The sequence below is a fragment of the Psittacula echo genome, assembly GCF_963264785.1.
Source record: "Psittacula echo genome assembly, chromosome: 1".
Lineage (NCBI taxonomy): Eukaryota > Metazoa > Chordata > Aves > Psittaciformes > Psittacidae > Psittacula > Psittacula echo.
The window spans coordinates 66,688,259-66,703,321 of record NC_137735.1 but is presented as its reverse complement, the minus strand read 5'-3'; the positions used below and the strand labels follow the sequence as shown (position 1 = coordinate 66,703,321).

General features: G+C 38.6%; 1 protein-coding gene across 4 annotated transcripts; it reads right to left on the bottom strand.

Moving 5' to 3' along the window:
- Positions 1–865: 865 nt before the first annotated feature.
- Positions 866–9,630, bottom strand: LOC308226964 (uncharacterized protein). Of its 4 annotated transcripts, none has more exons than XM_080629180.1 (6): positions 9,612–9,630; positions 8,958–9,019; positions 6,073–6,213; positions 4,779–4,802; positions 4,093–4,172; positions 866–3,471 (listed from the first exon to the last, which is right to left on the bottom strand). In XM_080629180.1, exons 2-6 carry the CDS (start codon positions 9,001–9,003, stop codon positions 3,358–3,360), a joined length of 405 nt encoding a protein of 134 aa, XP_080485306.1. In that variant the 5' UTR covers positions 9,004–9,019; positions 9,612–9,630; the 3' UTR covers positions 866–3,357. The 4 variants fall into 4 exon arrangements, with proteins under 4 accessions (XP_080485306.1, XP_080485305.1, XP_080485304.1 ...); XM_080629179.1 differs by lacking the exon at positions 9,612–9,630 and adding an exon at positions 9,104–9,140; XM_080629178.1 differs by lacking the exon at positions 9,612–9,630 and having other exon boundaries at positions 8,958–9,128.
- Between the last annotated feature and the right edge of the window lie 5,433 nt (positions 9,631–15,063).

Sequence of the window (15,063 nt, the reverse complement as noted above, 5' to 3'; positions counted from 1 at the left end):
TTGCTAGAAATTAGAAATTCAGAACTTGAAGGGACCCAAGGAGGCTATTTAATACAACCTTCCCTGCATCGTGCCAGGAATAGGGGTATTTTGTGTAATCGGTTTTTAAAAGTAATCTTCACACAGCAATATTCCAACACCAACTGAGTAGTTTGCTTTTCTCATGCTCAAAAAGATTTTTCTCTGTCAGATCTAAAACTTACTTCCTGTAAATTAAGGCAATTCCTTCTCATCCTTCCTATACTGGAAAAAAGTGTGAATAGACTAAATTAAAATGGGCTTACCGTTCAAATGTATATATGAGGACCATCAAACCGTACTATAGCATGTACTTCTGGTCTGACTTTTATGCCACCAGCTTCTGTAGATCAGGGCTTTCCTGATTTCCATACACTTTTCCCTTTCCCATTTTAATAATTCACTCCCCTGTCTCATGCCAATCCCCTCAATTTTCTATAACACACATCCCCTTTACAAATCAGAGCCACAGAACATAGTTCTTTTCAGTTTTCTGTTGCCTTACTGTCTAAGCCTGCTTTTCCCCACTGTTTCCCAGCAAGCTGCTACTGCCATCTACCCCATCCATATGTAGTGCCTATCAGTCCCTCTGCTGATCACCCTGCAGTGAAACTGCAGAGCAATGAGCCAAACCAACCACTTTGTGAGTGCATGTATCAAACCATATGTTGCACAGACTTCATTTACACAAATAATTCCAAGTTCACTGGTAGTTTAAGTGCTGGAGTAGTCAGTATCCACTCTCGTGGGCCTGGTCACCCATGCAAGAGGAAATTCTTTTGATTACTTCAGCAATCACAATCATTTTAAACAGTGCAATAACAAAACACGAACACCAAATAACAAATTGTAAATATTATTTCTAGTACACAAATTCTGTAAATGTTCAGGTAAAATATAACCACTCTGAAAACATTTCCAAAGGCAGAATCATTCACATAGAAGCTTGCAAGCATCAGTTAAAAAAATACTGTACGCATGGTTTATATGGATTATTCCTGACAGAAAATGTTTGTCATTTTTACTTCCTCTGCATTCAACCAACACAGTTTTGTTGCCCAGTGTTGCAGGTATAGGACAACTCTCCCACCCCAAGGAACACTGCTGCAGATATAATCCTTATAATCAGCCTCATTCTTAAACTCAGAATAAGCACACAGAAATGAGAGATCTACATCTACCAAGCCGATGGAAAGTGAACTTTCAAATATACCTTTGCATTTTCACTGAAGTCAACAGAAAATCTCTCTTTGGCTTTCATGAAGTGCAGACCCTGGCAAGAAACCTCTTTTATTTGTAGAGAATGGCAATCGGTATCTGACATTGAAAGTTGACATAACATTCTTCTCTACCATTACTGCAAAAAATAATACTGGCTTGAGAAGTTTCACAGACAAACAGAATCTGTGATTTCCTGCAAATTTACAGCTTATGGGATAGCTTCATTACTGTGTGACTTACTCCACATTCTTACATGTATTTATCTTCACAGATAAATATGAGGTAGGTACCTACTACTGGATTTGTCCTATAGACCAGGATCTCAGTCTCAGAAATAAAGGTCATTTGCTTATGCAGGAATATTTTGGTACAGCCAAATCAGAGGATTCCCTCACCTCTCTGGTCTTCCTTCCCCTACCATGTTACCAGAGGGCAGCCTTTGAGAGGTGTGTCTTCTGGCTCCTTCTCCCCAGCTCCACAGCAGTCTCTTGATGCTGAGAGAACCTGACACCAGTCAGTAAGTGCTATTCAATCAGGGAAAGAAGTAGTGGAATAATGACAGCATCATCCAATAAAATCTAGGTTTTCAGCCATAACTGAATCCTGATTATTATTACCATCATCATCAAGGGCTAGAACTAGACGAAAGAGGGTCTGTCAGCTCACACCAAGGAGTTAACCTTTTAGCCACACAGCTGCTGATTTTAATGAACATAAATTTATCAACACATTATCTTATTTTTTACATTCTATAAAATAGATTTTCCTTAAACTCCCTTATTTCCTCTCTTATGAAATGGATCATATGCTGAAAATTGAACTGCATTCTTTGTTCAGGCTATGGTATTTCTGTGGGTACTAGTGGCAGCCTTGTCACAACATGGGATTTCAGAGATTAATTTACACAGCCTTGCAGAGCCATAGACCAGGATGTGAATTTACACTGCACTAGTGAGTTCTGTATTTCCTCAGTGAGGATGCCAAAGCTTTGGCCTAATGCCAGGGTGGGAGGCTATTCTGCTATTCTGTTCTATGCCACTGTCTACCCAGTGAGACAGTACAACACAGTTCAACTCCATAAAGTCTAAGGTACCATAACAAGCTTTTAGCAACAAGCCTTTAGCAACAAGCAACTGCCTTTTAAGAGAGCTACAATGCAGCAGAAAAACAACGCAGTGGGTAAATGAAAGTTTGCAGTGGCCTGCAATTAATCACTGCTAATGAGCAAGTAGGTACATCAAATATGTCATTTAAAAATAACTTTAAACAGTAACACTGTAGATCTGGGCTAGTAAATTAAACAATGCATAGGAAGCTCCCAGACACTGGAATAGTACTGCTTAAGCTGTTAAGTTGATTTTGGCCCAAGCCAAGTTTTGGAAGGTAGAGCCTTCTAGGAGCCGTTTCCAATAGGTAGCTGACATGCATACAAGCATAAGCAAGGGCTATTCCAGCTAGTCTCACCAGTAGTAATGCTCCTGTGCAGGGTTAATTTATTAGAACAGACATAGCCCTAGTGTGCTATTTGCTGCAGCTAGGTTCTGTATGATTTCAGGAATTTAACTTTTTAGATTACAGCTCTTTTGAGAGGACTTTCTTCTTTCCTCCTGAAAAGGACGAAACAAAAGAAAAACATGAAAAATATTACTGAAATAAGAGTAGGATGGAAATGTACCTCATTGCAACATCTAACAGATTAAACACACAGCAAAGGCCACAAATACAAATGACTAAGTTTCCCAGAGTCCCTAGTATCACACAGTTCTCAGAACTCAATTTAGTTACGGTATTGATGAGGAAAGAGATTATAAGGCTTGAGGTTCTGCAACAGTTTGACCTTTCTCTTGTTATGCTACAGGTAACGCATCCCACACCAGGTGGCATTTAAGAACCTCTCTCATTTTAATGTTTCCCCTGGTTTTAATGTTTTATTCAATAGCATTGACTGGGATTCTTTTGGTAACGGGATTTTTTTGTTAACTGACATTCCAAATCATTTTGGAGTGATTTGAAGTGCTCACTGAAAAAGGAAAAATTACTGACTCCAAGTCCCACAGTATGCACAGTGCTGTCACACAGGTGCACAGACCAAAGGGTCATGCAACAGCTCTCCCTCTGTCATTGTAATGCTCCTTCAAAAGGCCACTCGCGTTGGTTCTCATGCATTGAAATTCTTTTCAAGAACACTCCAGGTTCACTACAGGCGACACAATTAATTTCAGCTGAACTTTCCTGTGCAAGAAATACATATGTTATTATCACTTCAGTATGTATCTGAGCTACACAAATACAAAACCTATAATGTCAGTATTAGTATTATCTCTGCTATTTTTCCTTGTATTGTTTCATTAATACAGTAACTATTTTTGCATACCTGAATCTATAGCAAGTCTTACTGCATTTATCCTTATTGTTAGATAACTTCCCTAATATTTTAATTTTTAGCAATATTAAACTTATCACATAGAAGACTGTGATTGCAGAACAATTATAGCATCTAAAGTAACTCAGATAAAACTTACTTGAACTATCCCTATTGTCATCTCTGATGCAGGATCTTTAATGACAAAAGCTGTCATTAAAAGGAGAATAAAACTGCCAACCAGGAACCATTCCTGCCAAAATGTGCACAGATACAGCCCAGGAATGGAGGTCAGCTGAGATAAATTAAACCTTGATGACTAAATTTAAGAATGCTATCCTGTGGCCAAACCCCACTCCCCCCCCCCCAAACAAAAACCACAAACAAAAACAAACAAACAAACTTAGGAGGCTGACACTTCCTGTGCTGTAATATATATATACAGATAAATATACATACATAAATATCCAAAGGTAAAAACTTGGACTTACTTTTGATTTTTTCCTTGCATACCAAACACCAGCAATCACAAGAATCAAAATGAACACAGAGGAAATGCTGATTCCTGCCACTAGAAGAGCGAAAATAAAGACACCCATGACTCTAAGCCATTAAGGGAAAAAAACCCCACAAATCAATACCCACATTTGTGGAGGGTAATTAACCATCACATGGTTACATGCAATATTAAAATCTAGGCCTTTATTTTTCCTACAAATAAAAATCTCATTCAAGTCTGGATTTGTACAGGAATTAACCAAGCTTATTACAGCTCATTACAGTCAATGACTTTTTTTGGCAAGGACAAATACGTCCTATATTCATCTCCAGTCTTAATATACCAACAGTTACTGCTGCTCACAATGTTGTTTGTGCCACAGATTTTACTGAAAAGCCCAAAATGGTAATTATGGTAATAAGAAAGTAATTTAGTATGGTTTAGTCTAGTAAAGTGAGATTATTACTCAAATCATCAGAGAAATATCATGATTTGCAATTAAGGAATGACTTTAATACTATTTTATAAAATCAGAGTTTTTCAGACTAATACAGACAAGTCCACACAGAGCTTCTGTTTTCTATAACCAATTGCAGTAAAAGAAGTTAAAAGTTCAAAACTTACGTAAAGAAAAAAGAAAATTAAACAGAAGTATATATACTGAAGTTGTCAACCTACCTAATAGAGTTGATAGACGTTTTTCTGTTAAAAGGGAAAATTAAAAGAGAAAAAAGAAAAAGAAAGGAAAATTAAAACCATGAGAAAACTGTACAACTCTGTGTAATGAAGCTAAAGCTGTTTCCCTTACCCTATTTTTTTTGTGGTGATTACAAAACACTGAATTTACAGTCAGGTATTAGAAGGCAACAACTCGTTATTTCCTGCCAAAATAATAGATGGCAGCTATTAACTACTCTGTGCCTATATTCACCATACACTGATTTCTGTTTACCCTCCTTCACAGCTGCTTTGTCCATTTGGCAGGTAAGGCTTTGTGTGCTGGAGCTCTCTCATTTAGAGAGCTGCGCATTTACGTATTTATAATTAAGATAACTAAGTCCAAGTCAGAACAGCAGTTTTCTTCAGATCCTGCCATGCTGAATGAGGAAGGAGGAAGCAAGCAGATAAGAATGTTGCTGCTGAAGGTTTTTTTTTTGTTGGTTTTTTTTTTTTGCCTTTCTTTCATCTTCACCACTGAGCCTTGAGAATCTCCATACAAGAAGCATAAAGAAGACAGGAGGAAGAAAGAGGGCAGGTAAAATTCCTGACTTCTCAGCTAGCAACATTGCCCTAGCAGCTGCTTCAGAAACCACCACCACACAAAGCCTCACAAGCGTAGGAATTAAGAAAGCATTGATTTCTTAAGTCCTGGCCTGTACCTACAGAATTTTACACAGCTCATAGCTGTGATTGTAAGAGAAAAGATGGTGCTTGTCAAAGCAGCCACTTTCATAAAGCCTCCAGAAAGATCAGCAGGAACAGGTTATCACTGAAGATGCACATAGAGGCAGGTGCTGGTGATCCCGCACAGAGGGGTGTCAAGAGAAAAAAATCAAGATACTCAGCAGTCTATGGGGCCTTTTTCTGCTGTTATTGTCCTCGTCAGTTTTCTACCTTTAGCACAAAGTACCAGGCTATCCGCTGATCATGAAAAGTGCCTGACATTTTACACAAAATGATGTATTTTCTGCTTCTTGACAGTTAGCTGTGTTATTTGAAATGACTGAAATATTCTTTGTGCTTCAGCTTTCACTTCCATAAAAACAGTGGTAAAGTAGTTTAAATCAATCACAGGGTTATATTGCTGCTAAATTGGTGTGTGTTTGCAAATCTTTAAAGACTTCTGGATACAAAGAGTCATTGGGTGGAAAACAGCAGGGGAAAAAATGGAACCGTGTATTCACAAGACTCGTTTGCACAGAGGGAAGAACTGACCCAGGGTTTGGAGGAAGCAACAAATTAAAAATCAGACCTGGAACCAAACCTGGAATTTCATCGCTCTCATGTTCTGTTGTTTCTGATTTAGGAGCTTGCTGGAATTTGGTAGTAGCTGAGAGACTATCTGACAACAGTGTGGTGCCTTCAGTAAAACTTCCGTCCTCACAAAGACATCCTAAAGAAAAAAAACAACAACAAAAAAAAGCTGTAGTATGCTGTAACATTTATTATTAAAGTTGTTTGATAGCGTCAGATATAAAAACCTGCCTTTAAATGCTCAGAACCTGGACAATCTTGCTTGCTGTTTTATGTTTGGAATGTTTCCCTCCATTTGACTTTTCTAAAAGAATGTTTTGGTTGAGAATTAAGACCTGTCTCAGAAGAAGTTCTGAAAAAACAAGACTAATTTACTCAGCTTAAAGAAAACCAACCAACTATCACTGATATTCTTCTCAGCTATTTTTTCCTTGTTTTGGAGTAAGAAAATGAAATCCATAACGGAATAGTAGCAGAGCTACTGCCTTTACTAGCTTTGGGCACCCTGTGAAAATTAGCAAAACCATTTTCATTTGCTTTGTTGGGGTTCAATAGGATCCAGCAGCCAGATTCACCTGGGATGTTTATTGATGCTCATCCTCATTCTCACTTTTCCTCTTGCCCTGCATGCTATTTATTCTTAATGGAAAGAAATCACATTGACACAGATGATGATACTCATTAGCTTGTTTTAGTTAACAAATTGAAAACACCTTTTCTCTCACATTCCTCCTCAGCTTCAATTGCAAATTAATGAAAAAAGATGTGGGGAGGGCAAAAGATACTTTCCCTGATTTTGTCTCTGGATGACGGAAAGAGAGGAAAACTGGCGTATTTTTTTGAAGAAGGGTATTTTCAATTTGTTAACTAAAGCAAGCTAATGACTGTCACTATTGTTACGTTTTTGGAGCATTAAGCAGATGCTTTCTTATACAGTATCAGTTGTGACATGAAAAACATAACAAAACCTCTTCTATGGAAGCAAGTTTAGCCAGTGAAGTTCCAGGATGTTCCTCATAGGAAGCAATTGACTGTGAAACAGCACAGGCTGACAAAGCCATGCCACATGAGCTTCTTGCACATAGAAGTTAAAAAAACCCAAACAAACATGAACACCATTAAACATCTTCCATAGCTTTGGTGTCCCCCAAGATCTCATTATCTATAAAGTCCTTCCTAGAATTACAGCATCGCAACTCCAGACATACCCACAGCTTCTCTGCAAGGGAGCGAACAGATGCACCCATGATATTGCAATAAAAACAAACAGTGTTTACAGGCACATGCTGCCTCTCTCTCTGAAAATATGCTGTGCTTGTGAGCCATAGGTTTAAGTTGCTCAGTGGCCAGGAGAAAAAACTTGCTTTGCCACCTTGAAGCTTCTATAGGACTCTGCCAAGAAGAGCACAGTTCTACAGAGGGGGGCTGAAGATATACGTATCTCCATGAACTCCTTTGAAGACAGATGGCACAAACTCTCAGCAAGGCTTGTGCTAGCGAGCACATGTAGGTTTACGATAAGAAGGTCCATTAGGCAACCCCCTTCCCCTCTTAGTGCTTTCTTAAATTCTCTCTCTATTGCTGCCTTTAGTGGGACAGAGGTGTAAAGAAGTCTTCACACCAAGCTTAGCCCATCTTTTTTCTTTTCCACAAGGAAACAGTGTTCTAGTGAAAATTTATTAAATCAATACAATCAGTCACAAATTCTAACTGTTAAACATAAAATCCTTTCATGATAGTCTAAATTTAGACACGAATTATGTAAGGGGTCTCCATTATATGATATCTAGTCACAAATTCTGAGTATTAAACAGTCATTTTCATTAGACAGAAATGATATAAGGGGCTGGAGCCCTGCCAGTCCTAATAACACTAATGGTACAGGTGGGAAGAAGTTCACAAAACTTGCAGAGTGAAATAACACCCTTTCTCACTTCTACTCTATAACAAAGCCTTTGTGGGATGATTAGGAAGACCTCATTCTTATTGCTAAATGGCCCGAAGTCATTCAATTTTTTGCTTTCTCTGCAACATCTCTGAGATACTGCCACAGTACCTGTAACTAACAATGGCGACCAAAAAAAGGGATAAGCTGTATGTGTTGTCATTTTCCTAGTTCTACTACTGATTGTTACAATATTGATCGTTATTGATATTAACTTTTTTGTCATTCATTAATTAATCTAACTAACATGGCAAGAAGCCTTACCTCTTATTGCCATGTGTGTCTTTCTGCACCTGCAGAGAAATTCTTTAAAACACAACAACCTAACTTATTCCTGAAGGTGGCTACATATGTTTTTATGGCAAAACAATTGGATGCTTTTGAAGGCTGCGTGGAGACCTCATAGCAGCCTTCCAGTATCTGAAGGGGGCCTACAAGGATGCTGGGGAGGGACTCTTCATCAGGGACTGTAGTGACAGGACAAGAGGTAACGGGTTCAAACTTGAACAGGGGAAGTTTAGACTGGATATAAGGAAGAAATTCTTTACTGAGAGGGTGGTGAGGCACTGGAATGGGTTGCCCATGGAGGTTGTGAATGCTCCATCCTTGGCAGTCTTCAAGGCCAGGTTGGATGAGACCTTGGGTGACATGGTTTAGTGTGAGGTGTCCCTGCCCATGGCAGGGGGGTTGGAACTAGATGATCTTAAGGTCCTTTCCAACCCTAACTATTCTATGATTCTATGATTTTCCTGAGAGATGTAAATAAAGTAATCATTCATATGGTACAATAGCATATACAGAAAACACCTACAATGACTGTATAAAAGTTGTGTGAATTAACATTTAGAATATAGTTAGGAATATCTTCAAAAAGTAATGACAAGTATTGAAGAAAAAATAATTGCTGAGAAAACAAATACAAAGAAATGCTCACTCACCTGTAAACAACAGAATGAACATAAGTATCATCTTCTGCATCTTCATTTTTTTCCTTTTGTATCTGGAAAAGGGCACAACCAACAGAAAACAGTCCTGAAAAATCCCCAGGTCACTGTCCCCACAGCAAAGAAACCATGGTCATTACCTCCTGGCACAATAGACCTCAGAGGCCTAAGCCTAACACAGCTGCACTTATCATTTCCTGAGCTGCTTATTGGCTGAATCAGGCTGTTCCCTAAAACAGCTGCTACAAGGGCTTGGATGCCACACAGGTTGTGTAACTCCAGATGATGCAGAGTTAACTGTTGATAATTTGAATAAAAAGGAAATAAATTTGTCAAGTAACAGGAGTTAGCTTGACTATCATCCTGCTCTCAAAAAATCTCTTTCTCTGCTGAGACTATTTATTTCAAAGTATACAATAGTACAATATGGAATACTTGTGTCTCCATGGACTCATGCATGCTACAACAACTCATTATTAGATGGCTTTTCCTGGATGCTTCCTAGTCATCAACCACCACACATGAAAAATATACCAGCTAAGACTTTCAGGAGTGACAAGCTGCTGACTCAACAATATTAACAACAACCCCCTCAACTGTTCACAGTCTCTCTGTATGAACAAACAGCTAAATGGCACTAAAACTAACCAAAAAGGAGTAACGAGTATTTGGATAGGTATCTCCATTCCACAATTCAGCATAATGCTAACAACAGTGTGACATTAACAGGTTTTTTCAGCGCACATATCCTTATCTTTTCTTCTGAACATTTCTTTATCAAGTCATAGCAGACCTCAGCAGTAACAAATGCTGGCACAGAGTTTTCTGCCTTCCAAGTCTAATTGCTAACCAGCACAAGAAACCGCTTTCATTATGCATCCTTTTTCTTTCAAAGAGTGCTCCCAAATGATTGTGTAACAGACATTTTCTTATCAGACTTCGAAGAATATGTCCTGTAACAATTACATTTTCTGTCCTTACAATAATGATAATATAATAATATATTATGTCCCCTAATATGTTATGAACACTTTTACTGGAGTAAGAAATTAAGTCTCTTCGTGCATCTCCTTGTGTATGCTCAAAAAATGTCTTCATGGAAATTTACTCCACAAGTGAACCACAGCTCCTTCTACAGTCAACAGAAAGAGGCCATTCAGAGAGCCCCCAAAAGGCATTGTGAATTTCCAATGTGCCAAAGCCTGTCCATCAGTTTCAACGGATCCAAGGAAAGACTGGCCTCTTTCGCCCAAAGTCTGACCATCTAGTTAACTGGTCTGAAAGCTGCCTCTTCTGCCAACCTTTTCTACCTTCAGACACTCACTTGTAAACACTGAGGAGGGAAAAGATACAATTAATGAATGCACCCACACACATGAGAGAAAGAGGGTATACAAAATGTGTAGGATGTTCATATGCAACTAAACATAACAGAAAGCTTCTCTCAGACCACAGAGGAGCTCTGTAACCCATAAAGGTCACCTCTGTATTGATGGATCTTCTGTTTCCCCTGGGTTAAAGTGTAAAACCCTCAAGCCTATTGTTCTCTGACAAAAAAGCCTCAGCACTGACAAAATCTCTTTCCAATGTACACTTAATAAAAAGGTACCAAAACTGCTATGCTTCCTCTTTAGGAAAGACTCCTCATGTAGGCAACCTGAATTAGCAGGGAGTACTGATCCAAATTATTTCATGATCTTTCCTAATTACTGCCTGTCACATAAGCACTTCCAGACGGAAGGACTAGGGATGCAGCAGTCTACATAGTCTTCAATTTCTTTAGAGAGATCAAAGGTTTAAAAGATACATAAGGATCACTGTGCGTGGTGGCAGTTCATATCCCATAAATGTCATGCCCTACTAGATCACCTACATTTTGCTGTACGATTGGAGTTCTACACAGTGTTACAAAGGAGGGAAAATGAGGTGTATATATGTATGTGTGTGTGTGTGTGTGTGTGTGTGTGTGTGTTTTCTAACTACTTCCTCTTCCATGCTGGCTTTGTAAAGTTCAGTTTCTGATAAACAGTGCTAATTAGATAGCCAGGTGATTATAAAGTCGGTGGCTACTAATTAGAAGTTATGCCACAGGCACAGGTCCTTTTCCTCTTAGCTCCTCTTCTAAGTTTTGAGATTTGCTTTGTTTGGTCCTACTAGAATTGTTTGGGAAAAAAAACCTACAATGTATTTTTGTTAGCATGTTTTGATTCTGAAATAATTTTGAGGATGGTTCAGTTATGACAAATCTCTGACAGAAAACTGTTAAATTTCAGCCTGCCTAGAAAGCTGGGCTCCCAGAGTTTGCCACTTCATGACAGATATATGTGTGGATTCTTTCAGACACAGGAATGCACAGAAGTCAGGCTCATAAGTAGCCTGATGATAGGCAGCCCCACAGACAGGACTTTTAAAGTGCCCAGGTGTATTATATGCAAGAAACAAGTTTACAAATTTTAACTGAGAAGGCATATTTCCCAGATTTCTATCCTTTATCATCCAGAGGCTGAAGTGAGCCTTGAAATCCTGGTCAGCAATACTGTACAGCTGTGTTTGTGGCACTCCACACTTCAATAACAAAGCAAGGTGCTTAAACTGAAGTCATGTATCTCTGAAATGAAACACGCTATGAGACCTACAGCGAGAATTACTTTGTTTTGTAGAAGTTGTTTACATATGAATTTGACCATGTATGCCAAATTTTATTTATTCTCAGTAGAAAACTTAGGAACAATAATTAATCTAAAAGACATTTTGTTATTTATTTATTAAAAAGTGGACAGTAGTTATTTTATATATATACTTGATGCTACATGATTCCACATGGTCTATCAGAACGTGCACTTCCATGCTGTGAGCACCATACAGACGCCTGACCAGGAAACAACCCTCACTTAAGAAATGCTTGAGCATTACATACATCTCTGACTCTTTATACCAGGCACAGAGTCTACAGACATCTGGATGCAAGCACCTGAATGAGTGTTTAAGACTCATTTGACCTGATCGGAGGCCAGTGAGTTCAGATTCAACTGCAATTCTGTTCTCAAGTGTAGAGATGAAGTACTGAGAGACAGGTTGTTAATGTATTTTCCTTTCCCCCTTGTAGGGAATGCGAGTCTTCCTTGAAGGCATCATATCTTGATGCATCCTTGATCTTCATCATGATCTTCACCACAGAATATCAACAGACAAGATGTCAGTGGGATTGTCATTGACTGGTTATTGACTGCTGAAGAACAGATTAATTTTGCTTCCAGTGTGATTTTATGATTGTGATCCTTCTTTCAGTTCCTCCATCTCTCTTAGAGCCCATATTCTCTATAGAACGCTCTTGATCTTCACACCTGTCAATCTCTCTACTCTGGTTGCCGTATCTTGGATTTCTGAACTCTGCTATTATTCCTAGAAAGAATACCAGAGTGAATCCGGTCTTCTAATTTTAAAATGTGCCATAGCAGCAATAGATGTGCTGTATTGACAAACAAAGTGATTTAAGAAACAAAGTGGATCTGGGGGAGAAGTTTAGAAAGCCACCTGTAAATGACAGCTGAAACTGCAAAATTAAGAAGCATTTTGTCAGCCCAGTTCTCCTTAGTAAGTTGTGTAAATACCTGGAACCCTTCTCCAATCCTGGTCATATCCATATTCTCGTTTGCAGTCATTTTCTTGTCCTCACACACTTAAATATAGGTACCTCAAGATTCCTGAAATGACAGCAAATATAGATACAGGCCACAGAGAAATTATGAGCCAAGAAAACAGACAATATTCATGGTGGCAGCAAAGTCTCAGCACCCTGAGGATCAGGTGAATGCAGGCCTGTAGGTGAATGTACAATTGAGCTAAGGTAATGCAAGGAAGAACTTAAATCAATACACTTAACTCTTCACATAAGTGCACTAATCATCAGTAACAAAGAGTTATCTGCAACAACAAGTTATCTTGCCAACATGTGCGATCCTGCCCTAGAGGAAATGATCAGCCATTAACATCAGCGGAGTTGCATTAGCTACTACCCCTGAGGAACTGAATTGTAAGAGTATCATCAATATGAAGAAGAAAAAGGAATGAAGCATGGTATCTTACTACTATAAAAGTTGCCCTCTCTCTTTCTACAGCCTGTTAGCCAATAGAAGTCATTCTATTTAACATGAAATGAAAATTTCTAGCTCTATGGGACAGAAAGCTTGTTCCCAAATTCGTGCATAAAGAACCTGGCTTCTATATGCTGTAAAAGATCAACTGTCTTTGGTAATAAATGTTCCTGGCAACAAGTACTGGAGAATAGTATGAAATTATCCTTTCGGAGTAATTTGCAAAATGTCTGAAGATTTAAATATTTTCCCAGTGACTTTAGTGCCATGTGATCATTCAGCAGCTTGTTGCACCATTTAAAAACATATGGCCTGAAGTTCTAAAATTTTGGATTTTTGCTAACTAATATTGCCAACAGGAAAGTCCAAGTTGTATTCTGAAAAAAACTCTCTTATTTTGGCCTGTACCTCATAGGAATGCTATGCTATGTCAAAACAAATCAATGTGTGATTCTTTCCATCTTCTAAACAGACCTCTTAAAGTTAATTTAAAAAAGAATTTACTAGGAAGCACTCACATGAGTTAGTGTTACAAGCACAGCTTCCCATCCTACATAGCAGGTTAGATTCTACTTACAGAATTTTCAATACTGCAGAACCCTTCCTATGTTTAGAAACTTAAGTATCACACGATTGCAAGTGGCAATTTTTGCATCATGTGTCAGACTGATTTTCATGTCTACACTATTGTATGTGGCTGGGAGCTGTGAATGATGCAAAGTAGCAGACTGGTACGAACAGAAAATTATGACTGGGAAAAATAGTAATCTTTATGTTAGAAACTATTACATTTAACGGTATACTTGCAAGAGTGCTTCTATTTACTTATAAAATAATGTGGCATACCTCCTAAGGCAACAGACCTTTGTAACAAGATATTTCTTATAAGGTAGCTCAAAACCATTGCTGCTGCAGATTAAGTCATACACACTGTAGTCTAATGGTCTCTTTTTCTGGTCCTCATACATATATATATGTACACCCATGCTTACGGTTCCATTCCAGGCTCCAGGGATATCCCTGCTGAATTTTCCTCAAAATTATTCCACTGAGGAAGCAGGGCTTATCCGCCGGAGAAATGAGCTGCCAGGACCCTTCTTTTGCAGGTTTTCATGGAGTAAGTTGGCATCTGTTGCTGGCTTGTACAGTACTCTAGTTACACAATGCCATCACCCAGAACTGAGGTAGCTGAACAGAGCAGACTTCTTAAATCTCAATGCTTAATAAGCAACATGGTTGTCACATTACAAAGAAATTTTGCTTAGTGTGATCCTCAACGACTGGTAGGTTCTCTCTTGAAAATGTATGCAGCACTTATTTGTTCCTTTTCCTGCTTACCTTGGCATAACTACTGACACCACACAAGAAGTCTCAGTATCGTGGGCAGCAAGCAGAAATCTCTGCTGTCTTCCACCTTGTATCTGGAGAACTTAAAAATTCATCTTATTATCTCTGCCTTTTGAATGAAAAGTAACATGTTGGCCTTTTACATTAACTCAGTGTCCCACCTGTCTATGCTAAGGCACCAAATGTTTAATTTGAAGAAACTGTCCCTTTCATACTAGAAACTGCAGACATTTCTGCCTCAAAGCATTTTTAGTTTCATTTAGGTCTGTCCTATTTCACCTACCTGCCAAAATTATGGATTCCCCATAATGCCTGCAGGAACAGAAGAGACTGATCTGTAGAGTGAATTAATTTCTCTTGAAGTTATTCCCCCAAAAAATCCGTTTATTGAGGAAGGATCCTGCACAGGCCTGGTGAAAAACTAACCCCTAAACCAGATGAAAGTTTGCCTTCCATAGCAACAGCTCTGAATTTCATGCTTCCATGTTTGTTTCACAGTGGAATAGTCCTTCATTCACAGAGTGCAGGTAGTAGTCTGAATTCAGCACTGTATACAAGTTGCTGAAGTGAGAGACTGTCACCTCTTTATTTTTTTCACATATGAGCATTTCACTGAGGAACTATAAAATGCTTCATCCTCTCTGCATTTTGTAACAGAG

Coding starts and splice junctions, on each gene's coding strand:
- LOC308226964 (XM_080629180.1), bottom strand. CDS start 9,003: ATGAAGATGCAGAAGATGATACTTATGTTCATTCTGTTGTTTACAG. Junction 4,803..6,072: donor AATTCCAGGTTTGGTTCCAG/GTCTGATTTTTA, acceptor CCCTTTTAACAG/AAAAACGTCTATCAACTCTA. Junction 3,472..4,092: donor ATGCAAGGAAAAAATCAAAA/GTAAGTCCAAGT, acceptor TTTCTTGCACAG/GAAAGTTCAGCTGAAATTAA.